Source organism: Heteronotia binoei, chromosome 4, assembly GCF_032191835.1.
Source record: "Heteronotia binoei isolate CCM8104 ecotype False Entrance Well chromosome 4, APGP_CSIRO_Hbin_v1, whole genome shotgun sequence".
In the NCBI taxonomy this organism is placed as follows: Eukaryota; Metazoa; Chordata; class Lepidosauria; order Squamata; family Gekkonidae; genus Heteronotia; species Heteronotia binoei.
In genome coordinates this window covers 112613428-112639540 of record NC_083226.1, presented here as the reverse complement: position 1 = coordinate 112639540, position 26113 = coordinate 112613428, and the positions used below count along the sequence as shown (strand labels likewise).

Genomic DNA, 26113 nt, shown 5'->3' with positions numbered 1-26113 from the left:
ATTCAATAATTTAGCCACCGGTATTTTGTGCCTTTAAATGCATACAGTCTCATTCTGGATAACTCTTCCATGCATATTGAAGAAAATAGATACACTATATTCAGTGTTGTGTGCGTTAGAAGTTTCTATATCAAATTATTTATTCCTTTACTAGAAATAGCCTTTTAATATTTTCACGTGTAATTTTTTTCTAGCAAAATCCATACATCAGGTGCTTTTGATTACTAAAGTTTGATTTTTTTCTAATATTCTTTAGTTTTTACATAATCTTGTTCTCTGTGATATGTCACGTCATGGTTGATGAAAATTAATTATTTGTGTGCATAAGTTAAAGGCATTACTTAGATTCTAAAGCTTTTGCCACATTTTAGGCATGCATTTGTATTGGCTTTGATTCATCACATTGTGCTAGTAATGTTTTTTACCATTGAGTCATTAGTGGTAATGACAGAAATTTTGAATCCATATTGGAAAACAAATAAGAGATGAAAGGCTAATAGATCAAAAGGCAAGCATAGTAGTTATCTCTCTTTGTACAAACATCATTAATATGAACTTTATGTCAGTATTACATTGCATAAAAGAAGCTGTACTTAAGGTAGCCTGTTTCTCAAACTTCTCACTGTAGCCTTCTAATCATAAACTCCTACCTTCCACCTAAAACCCAAAAAGCAGAGGTAGAAAACAATTGGCAGTGGTTGGAACAATATATTGGGTCCCTTATTATGGACCATCCTAGGGCTAAAGTTCTAGTGGCAGGTGACCTAAATGCCTGATTGGAATCTGACAATTCCACTTTGGCTGCCAAATGCAAGATCTGTTTGGATAGATTTGATGAGGCCATTGAACCTCCTCTTCAAACACGCTGCTTTAAAGACAAGACTAGCTGGAGCCTTCTTAGCAAAATGAATGCTCAGCCTAGGAATGTTTATATTAAATGGTTCCACCAAGGGAGATAGACGGGCAAATTCACCTTTCTGGCTGGGACAAGAACCAGCACAGTTGACTATATGCTGGTAGATAAAGTGCTGCTGTGTTCTCTGGAAAAATTTCAAATTCTCCCATATCCTGAAGGCAACCATTTCCTACTCCATCTTGAAGTTCACCTAGCTATGGAGTCACTCCACTCCACATACCCTATTAATATTATACCACTGGAACACCAAGGCTGTAGGGTGAGATGGTCCCTTAAGCTAGACCTAGAGGTGAAGGCAGTTCTAACAGTAAAGAACCTTCAAACTTACTGCCAGGCTTTTAATGCCCCCCTAAATCCAGATTATGCATTGGAAACGTATTCCAAGTACCCAAGTGTGTACTTGGGTCTGCTTGGAAACAGGAATGACTCGAGTAGAGACTAGAATTTATGTTCTTTCTATATATAAATGGGTCACTGGTAACAAATCCTAAAGGGCTGTTCCTTCTTATCTTGCACAACCAATTTCAATGCAATTGGCTCCAAGCAGTGCAAACAGCCATTAGGAAGTTGGGTTTTTCCCCCCAAGCCCTTCTAAACCTTGGCATAGACCAGGCAAAATCATGTATCAAGCAGAGAGTGCTAGATTATAGAAAGACAAACAGATATTCTCAGTTCCCCAGACTATTTCTCTTCAACAAACAGTAGATACATAGTTGCTCCTCCTACCTATACTTTCTTGAATCTCACAACACTAGAAGGGCCTTTACTTTCGCTAGGAGCATGTCCCTGCCATCTGTGGCAGTAGATGGGAGGTATAAAGGGACTCCCTATGCACTTAGGCTCTGTTCCTGATCCCAGCGTGAAATAGATTCTCTGGAGCATATATATATATTAATTGTTCTTTTCATATGGCGAGCCAAAGGAAAATTATCAGCCCGCTGTTGGAAAGGTTCCCTGGCAGATCAAATAAACTCAAATTAAATTATCTTCTGTCAGATAGGAACCACCAAACAAGACAGGTGGCTAGGTTCTGTTCCCAGGTTTATAGAGAACGCAAAAAGTGAGGCAAATAGGCCAAACTAAATCTTTTAACAGCATTTTAAAATGACTTTTAAAAATGGTTTAAAGGGTTAAATAATAATCTTTTAATTTTTTTATTGTTATAACCCTCAAGTCATCAAATTTTAACATGCAGATTCTTTATGGGACTTTTTATAAGGTACTTTTAAGGTTGTTCTAGATGACTAAAATGTTCTGGTCAATGACTAATAATAAACTGAACTGAGAGACTGAGAACTTCTAACTGTAAACTATAATTTTAGCACAATGTTACATATATAAAAGTATCAATAACATGTTCTTGTGTATTTAAAAAAATCTTAGTTTCCAAAACTAGATAAATGATTCTATAGAAAGGTATATCCTTGGGTTGAATAATATCTCCATAACTTTTAAGGTGAATTTCACTTTAAAATAACTGGAACAATTTTTAAAAATGGCATTAGTTATAATTTTGCTAACAAAAAAAAATCCCTGTTTATTTTATTAACTCATTTATACTCTACCTTTCTCCCCAGTGGGGACACAAAGCATCTTACATTCTCCTCTCTATTTTATTATCACAACACTTCTGTTAGATTAGGTCAAGAGTGTATGTCTGGCCCAAGGTTACCCAGCAAGCTTCCAGAGCAAAATAGGGACTCAAACCTGGTATCCGGATCCTAATCCAGTGCCATAAGAATTATGCCATGCTGGCTGTCTTCCAGACTTGTTAATTCTCTAGTAAAGTGAAATCAATGTATGTTTAGTATCAATAAAAATAAGTACTAAGCACCCCTTCCCTCAACAGTTTTGGAGAGTAGCTATAATAAAGTACTCTACATATAGAACTTAGATGTTCATGTGACAAAATAGAAACCATCAAGCATATAATTATAGAGTGCCCTCTATACGAGTTGAGGGATAACGTAATCACCCCTTTACCTAAAAATATGAAATTGCTTAATATGAGAGCCCAGGTGACATGGCTACTATCAGACACAAATGACTTTTTCACCCTTTTGATGGCAAAATTTATAATAGCAATAATTAAATACTAGGGAAATAACATTAAGTAAGGCCTTTTCTGTTTAAATTTTATTATAATTTCTGTTTCATGCAATAGCTGTATGAGCAGAGAGAGAGAGATAGATAGACAGACAGATTATTTATTTATTTAGTGGAAAATGCATAAGTTTCAAGTAGAACTCATGCAAGAAATCTGTGTCATTCAGAATTCCAGTGGGGTTTACATTGGAGAAGTTCCCCATGGATTGTGCCTGCTACGATTTGTAGAATTCCATATTCATTTTAATATGTCCATTTGCAGGTTCTGAAATCTTTAACATTATATTACTCCCTTCCTTAACCCTTTTTATTTCATATTTCTCCAATGTAGCATTTTTCTTTACTATACCTGCAACAGGAAATGATATGAACTCTCTTCATTGAAGTCTGACTTTCTCTCCATATGTAATTAGTAAAGGAAATTGTGATATATAGTGCAATAAATTATTGTAGTTATATCCTGAAAATGCAAGTATGACATTAAAAGCATATTGTGAACATATCCAAGGCACTGCCAGAAACTGCCTTTTGTGTGGTAAGAGCTATATGCTTGCATGCTGCATGCATCCCCAATATGAATGGAAGAACACCTGGTTGCTGTATGTATTTTCTCTAACTCCTATCAGGGTCTCACTGTCCGGGCCTGTTTAGCACCACTGTGCTCGGGGGTTCTTCAAGTGCACCTAACCTACAGGATTATGCTCGTATCCATCGTATAAAGGTGACTTCTTCTGGCTGCATAGATGGTATGTGCACACTTCCGCACATGCACATACACACACCCATACGTGCACATCAGAACTTTGAAGGCAAAGCTTTAGGCCTGTTGTTTAAACAGAATCCTATTATTCTCTAGTATTATGTATAAAAAGTTTTATTCTTTCTTTCTGAAAATTTGATTGAATTAATGGCACAGATTTTTTTGTTCCTCCCATCTAATAATGTATTTCATCTTCTAAATATAAGGGTTAAATGGGTCAAAATATATTAAATTCTGCCATTTTAGGAAATATACAATTTAGAGTTTAAACCTAAATAATTTCATGAGCATTTTTTGAAACACTGAAAATATTTCTTGCATGTTTTCAGAAAAATCATTAGTCCTTATTAGTAAAAAACTATATAGAGAAACAGATTTTTTTTCATAGTTTTAATATGCTAGGTTAATTATCAGAGTAGAAATATCAGTACTGTATTTCCAGTGTTTTGGACATATATACTATGTTTGATAACACTCTTGAGGGTAAAAAAATGTATTTTTTCTTGTTATGTCTCTTTCATGGTATTAAACTCTAACCATGTATAATTTTGTATAACAAATCATAAACTCAACCATGTTTTCTTCTTCCATACACTCCATTAAACATCTAATAGTATCAAAAAGCAAAGTTTTTCTACTTTTAAACCTGTTTGGCTTATGCCCTTCTCCCAATTCCTTCTGTGTGTCACTTAATTCTAACCACTTCATTTTTTCTGTCCTTTCTTGAAATGTCCCTCTTTTGGTAGCTGTTTTGAATTTCAGGTACCTGTTTTTCTCTTTCTCAGACACCACACGTGGTTCTGCTGTTAAAAGGTTTTCTATCTCATTTGCTCGACACCCAACCAATGGTATGTTTTGCTTTTATTTTAAAACAAACAAACAATGCTCCCTTACTTCATCCCTTCCAAACCACAAGATGTACAGTATTATTCACCACCATCCTTCCTAATTCCAGCCAATCACATACTTCGATATTTGATTATTAGAGATATGGATAGTTTAAATCTCTTTTCTCCTTTTAATTTGCTTATCTTATGTTTAAAAATTCACTCATCCAGTGTGGGGGTGGGTAAAAAATTAAATTAATTCTTTGTAAAAACTCAGTTGATAAGGATTATCTAGTATTTAAATCTTTTCTGACCTTAAATCTTAGTTCTTTCTCTGCAGTTTAATATTTTTCTCCTTTGTGCTTTAGTGGATATCTTTGTCCTGGACCTTTAGAATTCAACATAAGAACTGTGTTGCTAAATCAGACCCAAGTTCTGTACATTCCAACATTTTGTTTCCAGAAGTCGCCAGCACATAATCTATAGGGAACTAGAGTCTCCTGTTGTTTTCCCCCTGGATCTAGGGCTCAGACATATTTTGTCTCTGGACATGGAGATTTCTTTTGTCTTTCATAGCTAAGTGCTGTGAACAAACCCTTTTTGAACTCATAAATTCATTATAAATGACAACCAACTATCTTTCTTGAAGCATTACTGGACTTTAAAAATAAAACATGATTGAAGAGCTCACTTCTCTTTCTATCAGTTGCCACCTTGACCATGGGACATTATATTATTATTATTATTATTGCATTTTATACAGTTTGTTCAGTGTTCCGGATATTTTAATTTTTTTTTCTTTATACCAGTACTTTTACTCTGGTTAATCAGAGTTATCTTTCATTGCATTTTCCTCTTGAAGTCTATGGCTGAGCATTAACTACTTTATTCTGCTGGTAAAATCAGTCTAAGAAGTCTCTTTCTTCCCTCATATATAAAAGGTTTTTTACAGGTTTTGTCAATGAACTGGTTATAGCATTACAGAAGTTAAACTGACTATTGTGGGTGGGAAAATAAAAACTTTCACCAGTTTTTTCCCCTGTAATTATTCAATAGTTTTATGATATAATTCAGTAACAGTAGTAAGATAATATGATGTCTTACTGAAACTGAATATCTGTTTCTATGTTCTCCAACACTTGCTGCAAGATCACAATAAATATACAGGTTTGCTTTGGTTGTGAAAAATAAGTTATAAATATCACTGCACTAATTCATAGTTATGATATTTGAAAGGATTGCAGTGTTGATGGAAAGCAGGGCTTGAATTCAGCAGGAGCTCAGAGGAGCACAGCTCCTGAACCTCCAGCCAAGGTCTGCATGCAGTGGGGAGTTCTTTCCCTACTGAACACTGATCCCAGGGCATATGCAAATGAGATCTACTACTGAACTCCTGCACCTTTTTCCCCCTACAAAATGACCCCTGATGGAAAGTGCCATCAAGTTACAACTGACATATTGCAACCCCATAGAGTTTGCAAGGCAAGAGATTAATAGAGGTGATATGCCTGTCTCTGTGTAGCAACACTGGACTCCCATGTGGTCCCCCATCCAAGTACTAACTGGGGCCAATCCTGCTTGTCTTCCAAGATCTGACCAGAAAGCACTAGCTTGGGCCCTAATTGTGATGTTTAAAAAGGATTGCACTAGTAATCCTGAGAAAACTCTGGGCATTTAATCTGAAATTATTATCAAAAAGAGAAAATGTCAAGTTTAGTGACACTAAATAATTAAAAGTTGAATTTAGGCAGAAAAATGTTAAATGTGTATTTAAGCAGGAAAATTACTTCCATATCTTCAGTACCCAGATGAGCACATTGCAATTTAATTTTCAAGTGTTCAGCACTCCTTAATCTATAGTGTTAATACAGGTTTCACTGACCCATTTAATATTTCCTCACATCTTGCACAATTTACTGCATGGTATATGTTACTCTGAAGCCTGAATTTTACTTCCTGAGATGGGGGGCGGGGGTGGGCACGGCATGGTCTGAAAACAGTGATTGGTGGCATATTGTCTCTTCTTCACCCATTTGTATGACTTCCATAACTTTGAATTGATGATACAACCTTTAACCCATTTCAGTCTCCCCCTTCCCTTCATCTTGAGTTCAAGCAACATGATGAAACAAGTTATCTTCTGACAGTGTTCTACCTTATTTTCTGGGCCTCTGTACAGAACATCCAGACCTCTATAGGTGCTGGTCGGTTTCCTCTGAGGGATATCTAGGCTCCAGTGGTATGTCTTTATAGCTTTCAAATGTAAGACGGCAGGGTCGCTTTATAAGTTGCTGCGCTAACCCTTTCATTGTCTTGCATTTTGAAGGAAACTGAAATTTTACTATAGAGTCAGTTCATTACTATAGAAGCTTAAATATTAAAAGGGATAGTGTCTTTTCTTACATAAATGAATGTGCCAGTACAGTTTTCACTGTCAGTCCCTTGGAAATGGTCTGTTAGCAAATGTTGCCTCAGAGTGTTATTCTAATGCTTGATAATTCCATAAGGAAAATGCTAAAAGGTGGATTGTGTGCATAAGTGGCTAGTTGGTTCTTGTAGCCTGAATAGGCAGAGCTAGAAGAAACAAGCAGAAATATTAAACATGCTACCTTTTAAGGATCTGTATAGAACATTCTTCTAAGGTATTGATGCCTCAGTATTAACATAGACTCAAGTGCTTTCATTTAAAAAAAATAACCTTCTATTGTCCCACTAAATTCCTTCTTGGAATTGTATAGATATTCATATAAATGTGAATTTTTCTTCAGTCAGGGAAAGCTGAAGTTGTTGTGGAATTTACTGTAATGCAAAGAAAGGGTTTGCGCTTGCCTGCATGTGTAGTATTTTATGTCAGTGCATTAAATGCATTAATTGAAATCACACACAGAAGCTTAGCTGCTGTAATTATACGTGGTACAGAAATGTTACGTAGCAAAATTGCTTGTTTATATGAAACGTCTGGGATTCTTCCTTTATAAATTCGAGATAAGAAAAGTAATTCTAAATGAAAGAGGTGTTGGAATCTTTGAGGACAGATATTATGAGAGTTTGTTGTTTATTGATTTTTAATGTACCTTGAACTGAAAATATTAAGATTTATTAATGACTCTTTCACTGAAATAAAGATAGAAAATCGCAATTTAAATAAAATTGGTATTGAGAATTATAATATTGATGCTGTATGTGGACACAGTTGTGTTGGGAGCTTGTCAAAATTAGTTCACAGCAATGCTTCATTAAGCCAATATGATCTGCTTTTTCTATAGTGGTAATGAAAGAAGGCATGACTGGTTATGAAATATCAGTATGCCTGTACTTAAATTGTATTAACTCTGGACTTCATATTTATCTGTGACTTTATGGTAACTGGTATAATAAAGTTGGAAGTAATGTAAAGGAGACATAATAGTCCTAAATTTGGGTGATGTGAGAAGAGGGTTGCCTTGTTTTCTTCTATGAAGACTGAAGTTTAATATGTTCCATGGTCAGACTCCTTTTCAGCAGGGAAAGTAACCTCTGATGGCTGTGCAAATACCCTTGGGAAATACTGAGCATTTAACTAGAATGATTTCCCAAATCTGTCTTGTAAACTGAAAAGTATTATAAGAAACAGTACAATGGATCAGTAGGGCTATGTATGTGAGGTATGTGTAAATAATAGATTGCATCCTCAGACTTATTTCAATATGCATGTGTTTGTATTGCATCTATACAAAATCTTGAGCTTAGCATACAATAAAGGTTAACACCTTTTTGTCCAGTACTATATTGCTTTAATATCTGAAGCAGTAATTCAAGTTCTGTGATATGATTAGATGTGTTTATGCCCAGAATTTATGTTGGATGGGATCCAAAGAGCTGTTTGTGAATATCTTATTCTCATTGCAGCTCTTTTTATCCTAGCCTCCCCCGCAACAAAAAAAAACCCTCTCCAGAAAGTCAAGCTACCCTTTGGAGCTGCCTTGGACACGGTACAAGGAGTTAAAAGCAGAAATTGATAGCAGTAGAGCCCCAATGCATGAAGAATAGCTAACACGCACTGGTCTTTTTGGATGCTGGCTGTTGTGCTTGTTGCCTTGTCAGTATGATAACCTACTTGCTTCTTTTTATGTTAGAAATCTGTGTTGTGTTTTTCTTTTTTCTTTTTCAGGCTTTGAATTGTATTCCATGGTGCCTTCTATCTGCCCTCTAGAAACTCTCCATAACTCCTTATCATTAAAGCAAGTGGATGACTTCCTAGCTTCCATTGCCACTTCTGCTTCATGTGACAATCTTCCACAGATATCCACAGTTTCCTTTTGTAATTACTTCATATTTTCTGCTTTTCATCCTGCAAAAAACTGCTAAGCATAGGCAATCCATTAATAGAAGTATTTTCTGGTTGGTAAATAGTCTCAAATTTAATCAAATAAGTATCTCCTTGTTTTCCATGAACAAACATATTACAACATACCCACACTGCCACTGCCTTCTCAGTTATACTTTATGTAAAGAAAATGCAACTGAACATTTGTTGGTTGCACATCTCTGGGCTGCCAAGTTCTATTTTAAACACAGAAAATCTTCAGATGCAGTTAGGGATAGGAAGGGGATGATGAAACCTCTGTTGTGTACAAAACTCTTCTATGTATCTAAAGCAGATTATTAGGCCTTGAGCATAATGACACCTATAACCATATCAGTCTGTTGTTTCATTTGGAACATTGGCTTTTTGATTTTTTTGTCAGTTCTGTGACTGAAGGTTAATGTTTGCCATGTGCATGAATACCAACTTCAGTCTAGTGACATAACTTTTAGGCTTATAAATGGGTTTCTTGAAATGGGTATTTTTAATCCATTCTAAAGTAACATTAACAGCAATCATAAGATTTATGTTGATAAATAGTAATATTGGGGCAGAATACAGTCAGCCAGTTTGGTGTAAAGGTTAAGTATGCAGACTCTTATCTAGGAGAACTGGGTTTGATTCCCCACTCCTCCACTTGCAGCTGCTAGAATGGCCTTGAATCAGCTGTCTTGAAAGGGCAACTTTTGTGAGAGCTCTCTCAGCCCCACCTACCTCAAAGGGTGTCTGTTGTGGGGGATGAGGGTAAAGGAGATTGTAAGCCACTCTGAGATTCAGTGTGAAGGGTGGGATATAAATCCAATATCATCTTTTTCTTCTTGCTATCATTTGTACTTTATAGTGTGCACACATTCTTAAAACAAATGATAATACTGGTATCAATAAAGTAATATTGCCTGTATTAGCATACTATATAATCTGTGATTCTTTTTAAAATAATAATGTAAAGATACGTGACAAAGGAAAAAACAACTTTGTTTAAAAAGTGTTTTATCTTTTTAGCTTTTCCACCATATGTGAATGCTGTATCAGGAAGAAAAAGTTCTTTAAATACGTACACACCTACTAAAATTCAGCCAACACCACTTGAAGTATTTATGGATCGGCAAACTGTGGAGGCACCTTCCTCAAGTAAGTAATGTTTGAGAAACACAATTTCAATCCACAGTTCCTAGCATGATTAATAAAATTAACAGAGCAAGGGGTGCCTTGGGAGATTTGTGGTACAATATTAGGGTATGTTTTAATTAATGTATTTATTTTCAAAACTTATACTCTGCTTTTGTACCCTTCTCAGAACCACCAAGATATAAAATAGACTAAAAACATACATAATAAAAACATATCTTAAAAATCATTAATATCCAACAAAAACACATCAGTAAAACACCTAAAATAAATATGCATACAATACAATCAAATGTACATAATTACAACAGTACAAACAGAGCAGGAAGGAAGGATCACTGCAAGACAAAGCATAAACATGACAGTAGAAGGGGACAGACAGGTCTATGTGGGGAGAGAGTTCTGGAAGGTCTTGATAGTCCTTCCACCAGGGGAAATCATGTGTTGTGAGATCCACAGGCGCTGTGGGGTGTGTGGATTGGGGTCAAAATGATTAACAACCTTGGTTCAGTCAGTTAGCTGCAACTCCATTATGACTGATTGTACAGCAGCTATTCATATCTCAAATTAACAATTACACTGTGGTTGTGGCTCAGTGGTAGAGCATCTGGTTGGCATGCAGAAGGTTCCAGGTTCAATCCCAGGCATCTCCAGTGAGAGGATCAGGTACTAGGTGATCTCCACCCGAGACCCTGGAGGGCTGCTGCCAGTCTGAGTAGATATTACTTTGATGGGCCAGTGGTCTGATTCAGAACAAGGCAGCTTCATGTGTTCGATTTTATGTTTTTTAATTAAGGTGTGAATTGATTAAAATAGCTTAAGTTAATATACACAAAAAAAACCCCTATTAATATGTTTTATACACATTGACAGAGTTAAATACTTTTAGTCTGCAGTGCAAGTGGTACAATAGCAAAATAGAAAGTATCTTGGTTATATTGTATTTTCACCAGGAAGACAATATATAACTGATTTTGTAGCCTTCCATGTTAAATAACAAAATGTAGCGCATAAGGCTGCATCACACTCATGTACCTTGTTGAAGCATTGCATTGCAGAGTTATTAAATATTTTGAGATATATTTACAAATAGTAATAGAATTCTATTAGTGGAAGCAGGATCATACCCCTCAAAACCTGTTCAAGATTTCCTGGAAAACATGTTTATTCTTGTTACAACTGAATGAAGTGTACTGTTTGTACAACACTCATTAAGACTGCATTTTAATCTACTAAATGTGTTTCAAAAGCATTGCGCTTGCTCTGCCAAAATTAGTACAATTGTAGAATTAATTTCTAAATGATCATGAATTTCCATGGCCATTGTCTCCTATATGCAAGTGCAACCAGCCGGTTATATTGAGTTATCTGTTAGTGAATAGGTACCCCATACGTACCCCAGAGAGCACTACGTTCAGGGTCTCAAAATCTCCTTAAGATCCCTAGACCAAAAGAAGCTCGATTGACCAGCACTTGAGCCAGAGCGTTCTCGGTAATAGCCCCACTTTGTGGAATGCCCTCCCCAAAAACATCGGGACTCTGTGGGACCTGCCACAGTTCCGCAGGGCCTGTAAGACCGAACTTTTCAAACTCGCCTTTAATGGTTAGGGGGAGGTGGCTATTTACCTTCAGCATCGACAATCTCACTGAATTAATACAATGGAAATCAGAAGCTTGCCATCTCGGATTTTTAATATGTATGGAAATGTTTTTATATATCTAATTTAATATGTTTGTAAATCACTAATATTTTAAAACTTTTGTTAGCTGCCCTGAGCCTGTCGGGGGAGGGCGAGTTATAAATCTGATAAATAAATAAATAAATAGTTCATCCAGAACATTTCATTGTAATACCTTCATGCATATGCCATGTTTTGAGCTGCCAAAATTTCTGAAGAATGTAATCCTTCCCCATCTGTTTGTAAGAAAGTATAATGTTTAATGCACTTTGATAGTTCAGGGTAAATTTAACAACTAAAAGAAAAATCATCTTGATATTCAAATGTGTTATATTTTACAACTATTTTAAATACACATCAGTATTAAATATAATATGTATATGTATATTGCAGTAAGCAATTTCTCCCTAAAATATAATATATACAGAACTTTTTTAAAAAATGCTGTCCTAAAATGGATATACTTGACACTAACTGTAATATACACATAGGGGTAGTACATAAACACCTAGATTCTTTGAATGAAACTAAGTCCTCAGGGCCAGATGAACTGCATCCAAGGGTACTAAAAGAGCTTGCAGATGTAATTTCTTAGCCTCTGGCTATTATTTTTGAGAATTCTTGGAGAACAGGAGAGGTTCCGAAAGATTGGAGGCGGACGAATGTTGACCCCATCTTCAAGAAGGGGAAAAAGGAGCATCTGGGTAACTACTGACCCAACAGCTTGATGACTATCCCTAAAAAAGTTTTAGAACAAATAATCAAACAGTCAGTCCTGAAACATTTAGAAAGGATGGCTGTGATTACTAAGAGCCAGCATGGTTTTCTCAAGAACAAGTAATGTCAGACTAACCTGATCTTCTTCGTGGTCTCTGTGCATCACACTGATGGGAGAAGGCGCCGGCGCCGATCACGATCGGTAACTTCAAAGCCGCGGATTTCCGCGCCCCCATCTCGGTGCGCATGCGCAGGCACCCCCCTTCCCTGCGCATGCCCACCAGGACAGGAGCGGACATCCTGCCAGTTCTCTTCTGACTGCCGCTGAGATCAGTCAATCTTCGCTACGATCGGTGGATTTCTTCATAGCATTCGTTGGATTTCCTGAGAGGATATTCTAGAGACTTTGATTTACTTTTACATCGTCCGTGAGTCGGAGAAAAAGGGCGTTTGTTATTTTTCCTACTTCCCAGTTTCCCTTCCCTTCCCTCCCCCTCTCCCCCTCACCCCCGCGCCTTGCGCGTATGGAAAAGTGCTGGGGATTTTTCAAGAGGTGCAGGAAGTGTGGCAGCAAAATCGCCCCTCCGGACGGCCACACCCTGTGCTTGCTGTGCCTGGGAGAGACGCACAAGCCAGACTCATGAGCCCACTGCGCTAAGTTTTCCAGGCAAATGAGGAAAAATCGAGCGGCTCGCCTCGCTGCAGCCTTGATGGAACAAGCGCTGTCTCCTTGTAAAATGGCGGCATCATCGGAAAGCGCGCCAAAGGCTTCAGTGTCGGTGGTGGATACCGACAAGACCTCCTCCGATGCCGATCGCCCTCCAAAAAGAGCGGGCTCGGCTTCGATGTCGGATACCTCTACACCAGCAAAGAGGTCCAAGGAGGATAAAGGAGCTTCTTCGGAATTGAAGAAGAAGGCGGATAAGCTGAAACATAGCAAGACCGCCTCTCACCGAAATCTCCACCGGACCCGGCAGCGCTGATCGTTCCACCGCTAAAACTTTTTGCTTCCCCGCGCCGTCAACCGAGCCCACCAATGCTGGAGTCGATGTCGACGCAAATCGCAATCTCATCGGACTCCGACCGCGACTTAGAACCAGCACAACGGTCGGGAAGAGAGGATAGTCCCTCAGACCTTATACAAGTGGAAAAGGACAGCTCTCGGGATCGATCCGACAGAGTCCGACGGGAACGATCTCGGAGTCCTTATAGAGTTTCCCCCCTTACTCTGAGACGTGAGCCAGTGAGACGTGATCGCTCAAAGAGCTCGCAGCGGGACCGGTCCTGGAGCCCTTGACATCGACGGGATCTACGGGTATCGAGAGAAAGATCCCCAGATGACCGCTCCCCCAGGAGACGTCGGGACAACTCCCCAGTGCAAAGGGCGCCACCACCACTGCCATGGGATCAACGCCAATGGCAATATTTGTATGGGTCATGCCCGATGCCATCGATCTTTCCATGGTTTCCCCCATGCCAGGCTGAGTGGGACCAGCACTCGGAGGCGTCCTATCGATCGAGGACATCCTACCGCCCGCAGAAACGTACCCCGTCGGCATCGATGTCAAAGCCTCCGACGGAGGAGCCCCCCAAGAAAAAGAGGTCCCCATGCCCTCCAGCCCAGGAGATCGCAACCCCGGACCCGGGTCGGGATAGAGCATCACAACCTTCTGAGCAATCAGAATCCCCTGAAGGTTCGCCGAGGTCGACGGAAGGGTCGATACTGGAAGAACAAAGGGCGTTATCATCTCCGGAGGAGCGATCACCATCCAATAAAGTTGGTGAGGACCAACCTATCTCCCCCTCAGAGGACTTAAAATCCTATGGGGAACCGATAAAGAGAATGGCACAGTCCCTATCCCTCTCGACGGTGCAGCCCCAGCCTGTCATCACGGACAGTGTGTTCGACATCGTACAGAGGGATACATCAACAGCTGTCGCCCTCCCCCTGACGACGGTACTACTGCACACGGCCAAGGCATCATGGGACAAGCCTGCGTCCACACCCATATCATCACGCAGGCTTGATCACATGTATCGTATACAAGAGTCTACAGCAGACTTCCTGTTTAATCATCCCAAGCCAAACTCAGTAGTGGTGGCATCGTCGTCAAAGGCGAGGAAGACCCATGCGATTCCCCCAGACAAAGAGGGCAAGAAACTTGACAGTTTGGGTTGCCGGGTCTACTCGGCGGGGTTGTTGGGTTTGAAGGTGGCAAATTATGCTGCATGTATGGGGCGATATCAATACGCCTTATGGGACCAACTGTCCACGCTGTTACCAGGGCTTCCGGAGCAGACTAAGAATGCCATCCGGAAGATTCAGAATGAGGGCATGGCACTGGCAAAACAACAATTAAACTCTGCAAAACATGCTGGCGACATTGGCGCAAAAACCCTCACCACGGCTGTCACACTGAGGAGACACTCGTGGCTCAGATCCACAGCATTGCAGGCTGATACCCAGGGATATGTTGAGGATCTACCATTCGATGGTAAAGGGCTGTTCAGTGCTAATACTGATACAGTACTACAAGAGATGGATAAAAGCATCCAAACTTCCAGGAATTTGGGGGTTCCAGCCTCGTCTAGGCAGCAGAGCAAGCGACCATGGTCAAGACCTTGGAGCAAAAAGCTGTTCCCGAAGCAGGCAGGGGAGCAACAGTGGAGGCCCAAGACCATGGCCCCCTTTGCCAAAACCCAGTACAGCACTAAGTCCAAATACTCCCCGACTTCTACACAGTCATCTCGCCAGAAGGGAAACAGGCAGCCCAAGCAGGGCCTTTGACTGTCCTTCCCCATATTTCCCCCGCCCCACCTGTTTTTCGGACTGCACCCGGTTATGGCCTTTTTACCCGGCGTGGTCCACAATAACAACGGATCAGTGGGTGTTATCTATAGTCCGGCTGGGCTACCTGATAGAGTTTCAACAGGAACCAGAGGTTCCAACATTCGTCTACACCGCCCCATCACCAGCGCTCCAAGAGGAGGTGAACGCCTTGCTCCGGAAAGAGGCCATAGAATCGGTCCTGTCGGACCAATTGAGACTGTGTTTCTACTCCCGTTATTTTGCGATCCCAAAGCGGGATGGGGGCCTGCGTCCCATCATGGACCTTCGGGGTCTCAGTTTCTACATACCACATCAGAAGTTCCAGATGACCTCCTTGCCCAACATACTTCCGTTGCTGAATCCAGGAGATTGGATGGCCACTTTAGACCTTCAGGATGCTTATTTTCATATAAGCATCGATCCATCCCACAGAAAATTTCTCCGGTTCGCCATCGGGACTATGCACTATCAATACAGAGCCCTACCCTTCGGCCTGTCGACAGCCCCCAGGGTGTTTACAAAGACAATGGTGGTGGTAGCGGCTCATCTCAGATTACAGGGCATTGCAATATACCCATACATTGACGACTGGCTACTGGTGGCTGAGTCAGAGACCAGGCTCCTGCAGCACATTTCCACCACTCTGACCCTTCTGCAGAAGCTGGGGTTACAGGTGAACACAAAGAAATCCTGTCTCCAGCCTTCCCAAAGAGTTCAATTTATCGGGGCGATCTTGGACACGCAGTTGTGCAAAGCGTTTCTGCCAGAAAAGAGGGCAGAGGACATTATAGACCTGATACAGATATTTCTAAGAAGCCAGTCGGTCACCGCTCTTCAGGTGCAGCGTTTACTAGGCTTGATGTCATCCACGACAGTGGTGCTGGTCTTCGCCAAGTTCCACATGAGGAACCTCCAGTTATGGTTCCTGAAGCGCTTCAGGTGTGGGGAAGATTCCCCTCTACGCAGATTCTCCATTCCGGGGGAAGTTCTGGCGACGCTAAGGTGGTGGCAGCACAAGCGCAACCTGCTAGAGGGAGCGCCGTTCTACAGATCACGTCCAACAATAACTTTAACCTCGGACGCGTCCCTGTAGCGATGGGGCGCGCATGTGAATGGACTATGTGTGGGCGACAGATGGCCCAAGGGCCACCTACAGTATCATATCAACTTCCTGGAGCTTCTGGCGATTCATCATGCTATCCTTTCCTTCAGGCCGTTGCTGGCAAATCAGACAGTGGCGATTCTAACGGACAACACCACAGCGCTGGCCTATATAAACAGGCAAGGGGGCACGGTGTCTCGGAAGCTCTGTCTTCTGGCTTTACGCATCTGGGAAATCTGCAGAGAGATGAATACGTATCTGACAGCGGCTCATCTTCCGGGCGAACAAAACATGTGCGCGGACTTTCTCAGTCGGGGGGGAGCTTCCCTACACGAATGGGAGCTCAACTGGAGCTTCCTCCAACCCGTCTTTCAGAAGTGGGGGACGCCGGAGATAGACGTCTTCGCCACACGCGACAACAGAAAGTGCAGCAGGTTCTGTTGCCGAGGGGGGAGAGATCCACTGTCGCTGGGGGATGGCCTCTTGCTCCAATGGGACCGTTGTCACGTGTACCTGTTTTCCCCGATTCCACTAATCACGCGGGTAGTACAGAAACTATACAGAGAACGGCCGAGAAGAATTCTGGTCACCCCGTGGTGGCCCAGGCAACATTGGTTCGCCCCCATTCTACAGCTGTCCGAAGGCATCTTTCACCATTTCCCCACAGTGCCGGACTTACTGTTCTCCCAGCAAGGACTAATACTCCACCATGATGTTCCACACCTAAAGCTGACGGCGTGGAGGCTCGGGTGAACCCGTTATCGGCAAGGGTTCAGCATGTTATCCTTAACTGTAGAAGGGAGTCTACGAGAAAATCATATGCCTATAAGTGGGCACAGTTTGTGCAGTTCACCTCTGGGACCAGGGGTGACCCAGCGAAGGCAGGTCTCCCCAGCATTCTCGACTTTTTGCTCACCCTGTTGGATAAAGGGCTAGCAGTATCCTCCATTAGGGTGTACTTGGTGGCCATTTCAGCCAATCATGAATATATCGAAGGCCGATCAGTGTTCGCACACCCTACCACAAAGAACTTTCTGCGGGGGTTGACATGGTTGTACCCCTCTGTTAGGAACCCGACTCCGTCGTAGGATTTACCAGGGGTCCTGGAAGCCCTCATGGGAAAACCCTTTTGAGCCTATGGCCACGTGCTCGTTGCAGTTACTATCGTGTAAGACGGCGTTCCTGGTGGCTATCACCTCAGCACGGAGGGTTGGAGAGCTGGCGGCGTTGAGGTGTGATGACCCCTACCTTCAGTTACGACCGGAGGGTGTGTGGTTACACCCAGATGTGACTTTCTTGCCCAAGGTGGTGTCCTCCTTCCACCTGAACAGAGAAATTCGGATTCGGAGAGGCGGTTTCATGCCCTGGATGTGAAGCGTGCACTCTCCTTTTATTTACACAGGGTGAGGCTCTCGCGGAAGGGCCCTAGGCTTTTCGTCTCCTATGCCTCGGCTTCCTTGGGGCAGAGGATCTCATCGCAGAGACTCTCGAAATGGTTGACAGAGACGATTAGGCTGTGCTACCTACTGCGGAAGCGGCCTCTGCCAGGGCCGATTAGAGCGCACTCCACAAGGGCGGTGGCAACCTCGGCAGCATTCATGAAGGGAGTGCCATTGCAAGATATTTGTAAGGCGGCTACCTGGTCCTCCCCGCATACATTTATTAAGCATTATGCGTTGGACCTTCAGTGGAGGCATAGTTCATCCGGGGGCCGTGCAGTTCTGCAGTCGCTCACCTGTTGACGGACTGCGCAACCCTCCTCCAGGTAGGCTGTTAGCTTGCTATTCTCCCATCAGTGTGATGCACAGAGACCACGAAGAAGATAAACAGGTTTCCTACCTGTAACTGATGATCTTCGAGTGGTCATCTGTGCAGTCACACTGCCCGCCCACCTTCCCCACTGCTGCTGGTCCGTCCCAGGGGCTCATGCAGCGGTCAGAAGGAACTGGCGGGATGTCCGCTCCTGTCCCGGTGGGCATGCGCAGGGAAGGGGGGTGCCTGCGCATGCGCACCGAGACGGGGGCGCGGAAATCCGCGGCTTTGAAGTTACCGATCGTGATTGGCGCCGGCACCTTCTCCCATCAGTGTGACTGCACAGATGACCACTCGAAGATCATCAGTTACAGGTAGGAAACCTGTTTATCTCTTTTTTGGAAAAAGTGACTGCCTTGCTGGATCAGGGGAATGCTGTAGACATAGTTTATCTTGATTTCAGTAAGGCTTTTGATAAGGTTCCACATACTCTCCTTGTTGAAAGTTAGTGAAATGTGGTTTGGATCCTGTTACCATTAACTGGTTGACAGATTGCACCCCAAAAGTGCTTGTGAATGGTTCCTCATCCACTTGGAGGGGAGTGACAAGTGAAGTGCCTCAAGGATCTGTCCTGGGACCTGTTTTGTTCAAATGATTTGGATGAAGGAATAGAGAGAATGCTCATTAAATTTGCAGATGATATGAAATTAGGAGGGGTTGCAAATACAATAGAAGACAGAAACAGGATATACAGGATGATCTTGACAGGCTGGAAAACTGGGATAGAACTAACAAAATGAATTTTAACAGGGATAAATGTAAAGTTCTGCATTTAAGTAAGAAAAATCCAATGCATGGTTATAGGATGGGGGAGACTTGTCTTAGCAGTAGTATGTGCGAAAAGGATCTAGGGGTCTTAGTGGATCATACGCTGAACATGAGTCAACAGTGTGATGCAGCGGCTAAAAAGGCAAATGCAATTTTGGGCTGTATCAACAGAAGTATAGGCTGCGGTCACACTCACCGTGGTCAGCCAGTTTGGTGTAGTGCTTAAGTGTGCAGACTCTTATCTGGGAGAACCGGGTTTGATTCCCCACTTCTCCACTTGCATCTGCTGGAATGGCCTTGGGTTAGCCATAGCTCTGGCAGAGGTTGTCCTTGAAAGGGCAGCTGCTGTGAGAGCCCTCTCATCCCCACCCACCTCACAGGGTGTCTGTTGTGGGGGAGGAAGGTAAAGGAGATTGTGAGTCGCTCAGAGACTCTTCAGAGTAGAGGGCGGGATATAAATCCAATATCTTCTTCTTCTTCTAAATCCATTCCTAACCCGTCACTATTATACCCCACAGCTTTTTTACAATGAATTTCCTGATCAGACATCCTCCATCCTTTAGTTCTAAGCAGCGTTGGTCCCGTCGTTGGTTGATCAGAGGTCTCAACCGGACCTCATTTTTTGAGATGGCATTCCACACTCGCGCAAGTGCTTGGCTTTTTTTTTTTAAAGGTGCCAGAAAAGGTGGGCGATCTGCCCTTCCCCCCATTTAAACACCCCGAAAGGAAGGAGAAGCCCAGGAGTTCTCTTTGCTGTCTCTCCGCCTGGCGGGGAGACAGCAAAGGTGGGTCATCTTCCTCCCTCCCCATTTAAACATCCCACTGTGGTGTTTAAATGGGGGGGAGCACGGCAACTCTCTTTGCTGTCTCTCAAACTGGCGGGGAAACAGCAAAGGTCGGTGATCTTCCTCCTCCCCCATTTAAACACCCCGACGTGGTGTTTAAATTGGGGGGGGAGCATAGCAACTCTCTTTGCTGTCTCTCTGCCTGGCGGGGAGACAGCAAAGGTGGGGGATCTTCCTCCCCCCATTTAAACACCCTGCCGTGGTGTTTAAATGAGAGGGGGAGCACGGCAACTCTTTGCTGTCTCTCCGCCTGGTGGGGAGACAGCAAAGGTGGGTCATCTGCCTCCTGTCCCATTTAGGAAAGGTCCCCTGTGCAAGCACCAGTCGTTTTCGACTCTGGGGTGATGCTGCTTTCACAAAGTTTTCACGGCAGACCTTTTATGGGGTGGTTTGCCATTGCCTTCCCCGGTCATTACACTTTCCCCCCCAGAAAGCTGGGTATATATTTTACTGACCTCGGAAGGTTGGAAGGCTGAGTCAGCAATTGCTGGCACAATGATATCAGTTGGAGTGGGCTCTCGTAGGGAAGCGAATGTGCACTTGCGACGAGTCAGCTACAATGGAGCGTTCAAACATAGAAAGTACGTGTGGGAGTCATTGGAAGCATTCTTATTTCGGATTTATTGTACTATCAAAAAAGTCCGCGTCTCAGTCGTGGCAGTTCAGGACACGAACGAGCCAACGACCATTGCCAGATGCTGATGTTTCGACAACCGCATAAAATCCGACATGCATCTGTCTTTCATCCATGCCCATCTCGTCAGTTTATGTGCGTCTGACCTCAGCCATAGTGTTCAGATCACGTGATGTGATGGTATCGCTTTACTCTGCTCTGGTAAGATCTCACCTGGAGTATTGTGTTCAGTTTTGGGCATAACGTTTTAAGAAGTATATAGACAAGCTGGAATGGGTCCAGAGGAGGGTAACGAAGATTGTGAGGGGTCTGGAGACCAAGTCCTATGAAGAAAGGTTGAAGGAGCTGGGCCTGTTTAGCCTGGAGAGGAGGTGGCTGAGAGGTGATATGATCACCATCTTCAAGTACTTGAAGGGCTGTCATATGGTGTGGAATTGTTTTCTGTAGCCCCAGAAGATAGGACCAGAACCAGTAGGTTGAAATTAAATCAAAGAGTTTTTTGCTCAACATTAGGAAGAACTTTCTGACAGTTAGAGCGGTTCCTCAGTGGAACAGGCTTCCTCGGGAGCTGGTGGACTCTCCTTCCTTGGAGGTTTTTAAACAGAGGCTAGATGGCCATCTGACAGAAATGAAGATCCTGTCAATTTAGGGGGCAGTATTTGTGAATTTCAACTCTATGATTTCCAACTCTATGATTCAGAACATCACTGGTAGGTGTAGACTTGATACCTAGTTGGCATCCCACCACACAGTCAGCTCTTATTTTGGGGGAGAACAAGGGAGAGTTTCCTCCAGTCTGATGCCCCTGGATAAGAGACTTCTTCATTTTGCCCATGACTTTGCTTACAACTTGTGCTGTGTGAAAAATCCCATAAGACTGTAGAAAAGCAGTTCATTGGTATGGAACATTTTCAGAAGCCCCCTACTTTCTGATTGGTCTAAAATGAGCCCTTCCTTCTCATGGGACCCCTGAGATATGAATTAAGATTAAGGAGATCCTTTGTCAGCTCGGCCATCTTTCCACTGTGAACCGTGGAATGTGGGACTTGTCTCACAAGGCAGGTGAAGTGATCAGAAAAGCCTTGTAAATTTGTAAGATTGGATCTTTCTTGTTTTATGTTTCCCTTCATCAGTTCCCTTCATTTTCCTACCTGTGTTTACATAAACTAAAACTTTTAACATTGAATCTTCAGCTCAGAGAGACTGTACTAATCTTCCCCTATGAGCTTGCTGCTCAGTTCACTCTACTAGGAGTAGGACAGATGAAGGAAGGTGCTCTGCTGTCATACACATAAACTCGTAAGAGAATTATGCTGTGTAAGACCACTGGTACATCCTTCTAGTCCAGTATCCTGCTTCACACAGTGACCAAGCAGTTTCACTGCACCAGCAGTTGAAATCCATCAGTGTCACTCTAGCAGTGCAATCCTCAGTGTTTCTGGGGGGAGGAGTAGATTCTCCCCCCGCCCCATATACATACTGGAAGCAGATCATCTGGAGCCAGCAGATCCGTGGTGGAGTGGAAGAGCCCTTTTTTAACCATATGTACCCTCAGTGGATCCAGCACACATCTGTAGCGTGTAGTATAACCATGTTCCCATGCATTTTACTCATTGTGTGTCAATTTAATTTTCTGTAATACACTAGTAAAGATCAGTGATATAAAAGATCTTTGTAACACCTAGATTGCTTGAGAATGCAGGAGCATGGCTCATGACTTTAACCCAAGCTTTATTTTCCACTAGTAGAAGAGTATTTTGCTACTGGAGAAAAGGCACTTTTTGCTTATTTCCTTTTTCCTACTGCAGCCTTCCACACAACATCCTATGCTGTTCTTGAGGATCCTTTGATCCCTGACAGTAGCATTTCAGGTGCAGTGAATTGCGGTGGGAGAGAGGAAGCAAAAAACTTCTGTTTCTCTTTTACTGGCTTTGGCCCACACATCTCTGGACCCAAGCCTAGATTTTAACATGCAATGTATTTAAGGCTCAGCTCTACAAACCATTTTGATGGCTTAGGTATTCTCCAGCACTCCACATTGTACGTTGGGAGTGCAGACTGGCATGGGTATAGCAGTAATGGTATTTGTCTCCAAACTAAAATCCTTATCTGTGATGGAAATAATACATCTTTGGGTTCCACTGGCAATCAATGTACTTGGTATAAATCATTCTATAAGTCAGTGTAGAGTATATGTAAATGGACAAAAAATTGTTGAGCATGATCCAGTTTTACTTCCATTGATTTCAGTGGGAGAAATAAACATGACTTTAAGTTCCTCTCTTTGAAATCAGAGGGTTTAACTTTGGCCAGATTAAATCTGTTGTATTTTTAAATATATGCTATAAGAAGCCTTATTCTGTGTTTCTTATGTTCAGGTACTGCTAATCGCCCACCTCCTGCTATTTAAAAGTTGCAACATGAAAATCCAAAAGTGGGGGAAACAATACTTTCATAATGTTTGCGTTCAGCTCTCTTGAAGAAATGAAGCACTTCTGACAAAACTGGAAGAACCACTGTCACCAACAGTTGCAGTGTACATTTCTTTGTAGAAAAACAAGTTAGTTTTCAAAGGCTTTTCATTTCTGTCTGAATCAATGAGTTTTTCTGTCTATAGAAAATGATATATGTAGTACATATATTGTATATATTCAGGTTAAGGGTGATTTATTTGTTTCTAAAATATGAAAAGCAAAGAGGTTTACATCCATAATTTTAAGGAACTGATCAGACAAACTGCACAACTTTTTTCTCATTTTTGCTCTCTTACACACAACATAACCAAAACAGCCTAATAGATTGCTTTGTACTACAGGGGCTGCTGAGAAAAAAACACAACTCTGTTCTTGGCTGTAGCAGAGGCCAGCACAAAGGAAGGAAACCTCTTTCATTACCATGTCACATTAATATAACCCTAGTAAGCAGCGATCTTTTGGGCAGTGGGCCCTGAAAATATAATGAGTGATCCCATTCCCTCCTGGTATTAGTGTTTTTTAGATCTTGACAGGTTGGAAGTACTTAAAACCACCAACTAGGACAGTCCACCTTTCTACTTCCTGCAGGAAGTTCCTACCCCTGAGCACACTAGATTATTTTTGAGACACCAAAGTGCTATATAACTCATTGAGATGCCAATTAGAAAGGTGTATTTCAGTTCTTTTCAGTTCCCAGAAAATCTGTATTCAATCCAGTAGTGACCAACAACATGCAACAGTAATCAGAAATGGCCAGCCCATTACATGTAAATTCCTTCCAATCACAGAATTCTAGGGAAGAAAATAAAAGAAAGCCATGCATCTCCAGAAGCAGGGGCTACACAGGGATACATTTTTTTCCTGTACAAAATGTCTTGGTGCATGCCCACTTCACTCAAGTTCGATGGTCTGTTTCTCTTCTTCCTCCCCCCACTCACAACAACTTGATAGGGAATAAGAACTTTTGTTTTGACCCCACTTCACAAAGTCATGCTGACTTCAGATGGAATCAGGTGTAAGATTTTAATCTTGTGCCAGATTCTCCTGCTTTGATACAGCTTTGCAAATGGTTTCTGCAAATACTACCTTCTCTCTTCTAAGGCAACTGGAAGAGAACAAGTTACAGCAATACTTGTAATGCTTAGCTAAAGGTCTGTTGTCCAAAGTTCAACTATTCATAAGTTATGAGAAATTCTCAATGTCCTGGCCCACTTATAGTACAATCTTATCCAGAATTACTCAGACTCGATTGTAGTGAGCTTAGGCTGGAGAAGCTTTGCATAAGCTTGCATTTTCACTCTTGATCTGGGAGCATCCCTTATTTAGATACATTTCCAAAGATAATATTGTTTGCTATTTAAACATTGTTGCATTTTTAAGTATGCTGGGAAGCATTATGGGAAGCATGTCCATGAATGTCCTTGCTCTTTGTATGTTTACATCAGATCTCAACATTCAAATATACTTTGGTTATTAATATCTGTGCTTTAAGATATGGATTCTTGTCCTAAACTCAAGATATTTCCTGTTTATGTACTTCCTAAGGTTTTTTGTTCTTTGAAACGATGCTTTCTTCACAGGTTTCTGCAGAATATTGCTTAACAGAATAATCCACATTTGGATAAATGGGCTTTATAAGGAAAAAAAAGAAACAGCTGGTCTGTTAACATTTCGTGCATGTTAACTTTATATATCTGCAAATGATACGACATCATATTTTAAAATTAAAGGAAATTTTGATATTACCAAATTCAAATTCACTGAACTTTAGAGCATTAGCCCATTATTGTTCTTTTAGTGTTTATTGTTTTTCAGACAGTGGTTAAAGTCAATTGAACATTTTCCAGTGCTGACAAAATATTTAGCAGATCAATTTTACAAAGGGTTCAGGTTTGCCAGTCATCACCTAGAGATAAATTGTCCTATAGCTTCCTTTATATCCCGATGACTTATTTAATACCTACTGTTCTCTCAATTACATTTCTTATTATTACTATAACATATTTAAAATGACTCGTTACCAGCAAAGTTTTCTGTTACATTTTAGGAGCCCTAGCTTCAAGTTAAAATCTCTAAGAATACAGGCTCTTTCTTGGTCTCATCCAGCAATTCCCTACAGAGATGTAATTGCTGATTAAATTTACCATAGTCCTGCTGACTTTCAGTTGGTCATATCAAAAATTCCTAAGTCCTATTTAAGATACCAAATCAGTAATGAGTTAGAGCTTGTCACTGCAAATATTGCATTTTCTATAATGTGACTTTGTAATATGGACAATGTTTGTCTTGCTGACCTTTGAATGTACATGTCATGTTTATTGTTTTTCTATCAGAAAATGCTGCATTTTAAATGTGCATATCATTCCAGTCAACCAAAGCTTTTGCATAAAAGTCTCATGTGTTCTTAAATAAAAAAGAGTCAATAGCATCTACTTTGGAATCTACTTTGCTTTCTCTTAAAAACAGTAACCTCTGTCTGTAATAATATAGTGAAAAAATAATTCCATGAAATATTTATCTTAAACTCATAAGAAATTGAGATAGGTACAAGCAGGGGACCTGCAAGGACTTGCAGAGAGGTGTATCATTTTCCCCTCTTTTCTTCTTTACCTTCTATGCAAGCCCCTATAACCTTTCCCCTTTTTCTCTTTCTTTCTTTCTCTCCTTCCCACCCACTGGCCAGCCTTCCTTATCTGCCCCCATCTTCAGTTTTCTCTGCTTCCTTCCCTCTGTCAACTTTTCCCTGGGTAAACTCTACATAGTTCTGGGTTCAGTTGCTTGGTGCCCCAGTTATGCAGTGAGGAAACCACAAGAGCTTGTGAGGAGCACCTCACTTTCCTCTCAGTTCTCCTCCCCGTCCTATTTCCTCTTTTTTCTCCTCCCACCAGCCTACATAATCTCGCCTCTCCCTGCTTCACTTTTTTCTTTCCCACCAACCTTTTGTTTATCCCTAATTTTGAGATATTTATTTAATTTACACCCTACCTTTCTCCACATTGGGGACTGAACACAGCTTATATAATTCTCCTCTACATTTTTTTCCATTTTGTGAGGATTTGAGCCTGATCATCTGTCATTTGGGTTTATCACAAGGGATTTATTGTATCCCTGCAGATGTATTGCATTGGATTGCCCAAGCTATTAAACTACCACCAGGCTGAGGTTTTGTG

General features: G+C 41.7%; 1 protein-coding gene across 4 annotated transcripts in view; it reads left to right on the top strand.

The window, feature by feature from the left end:
* Positions 1-25375, top strand: part of PPIP5K2 (diphosphoinositol pentakisphosphate kinase 2) — a 117485-nt gene extending 92110 nt beyond the window's left edge. For 2 of the 4 annotated variants that reach the window (XM_060235631.1, XM_060235632.1), the window contains exons 28-33: positions 3649-3768; positions 4568-4630; positions 6789-6848; positions 8760-8909; positions 9957-10085; positions 22848-25375. In XM_060235631.1, the coding sequence (XP_060091614.1) occupies positions 3649-3768; positions 4568-4630; positions 6789-6848; positions 8760-8909; positions 9957-10085; positions 22848-22879 (554 nt within the window). In that variant the 3' untranslated portion in view covers positions 22880-25375. The remainder of the gene's footprint in view (positions 1-3648; positions 3769-4567; positions 4631-6788; positions 6849-8759; positions 8910-9956; positions 10086-22847) is intronic. The other 2 variants (XM_060235633.1, XM_060235634.1) reach the window with 2 other exon arrangements.
* The last annotated feature ends 738 nt before the right edge of the window (positions 25376-26113 follow it).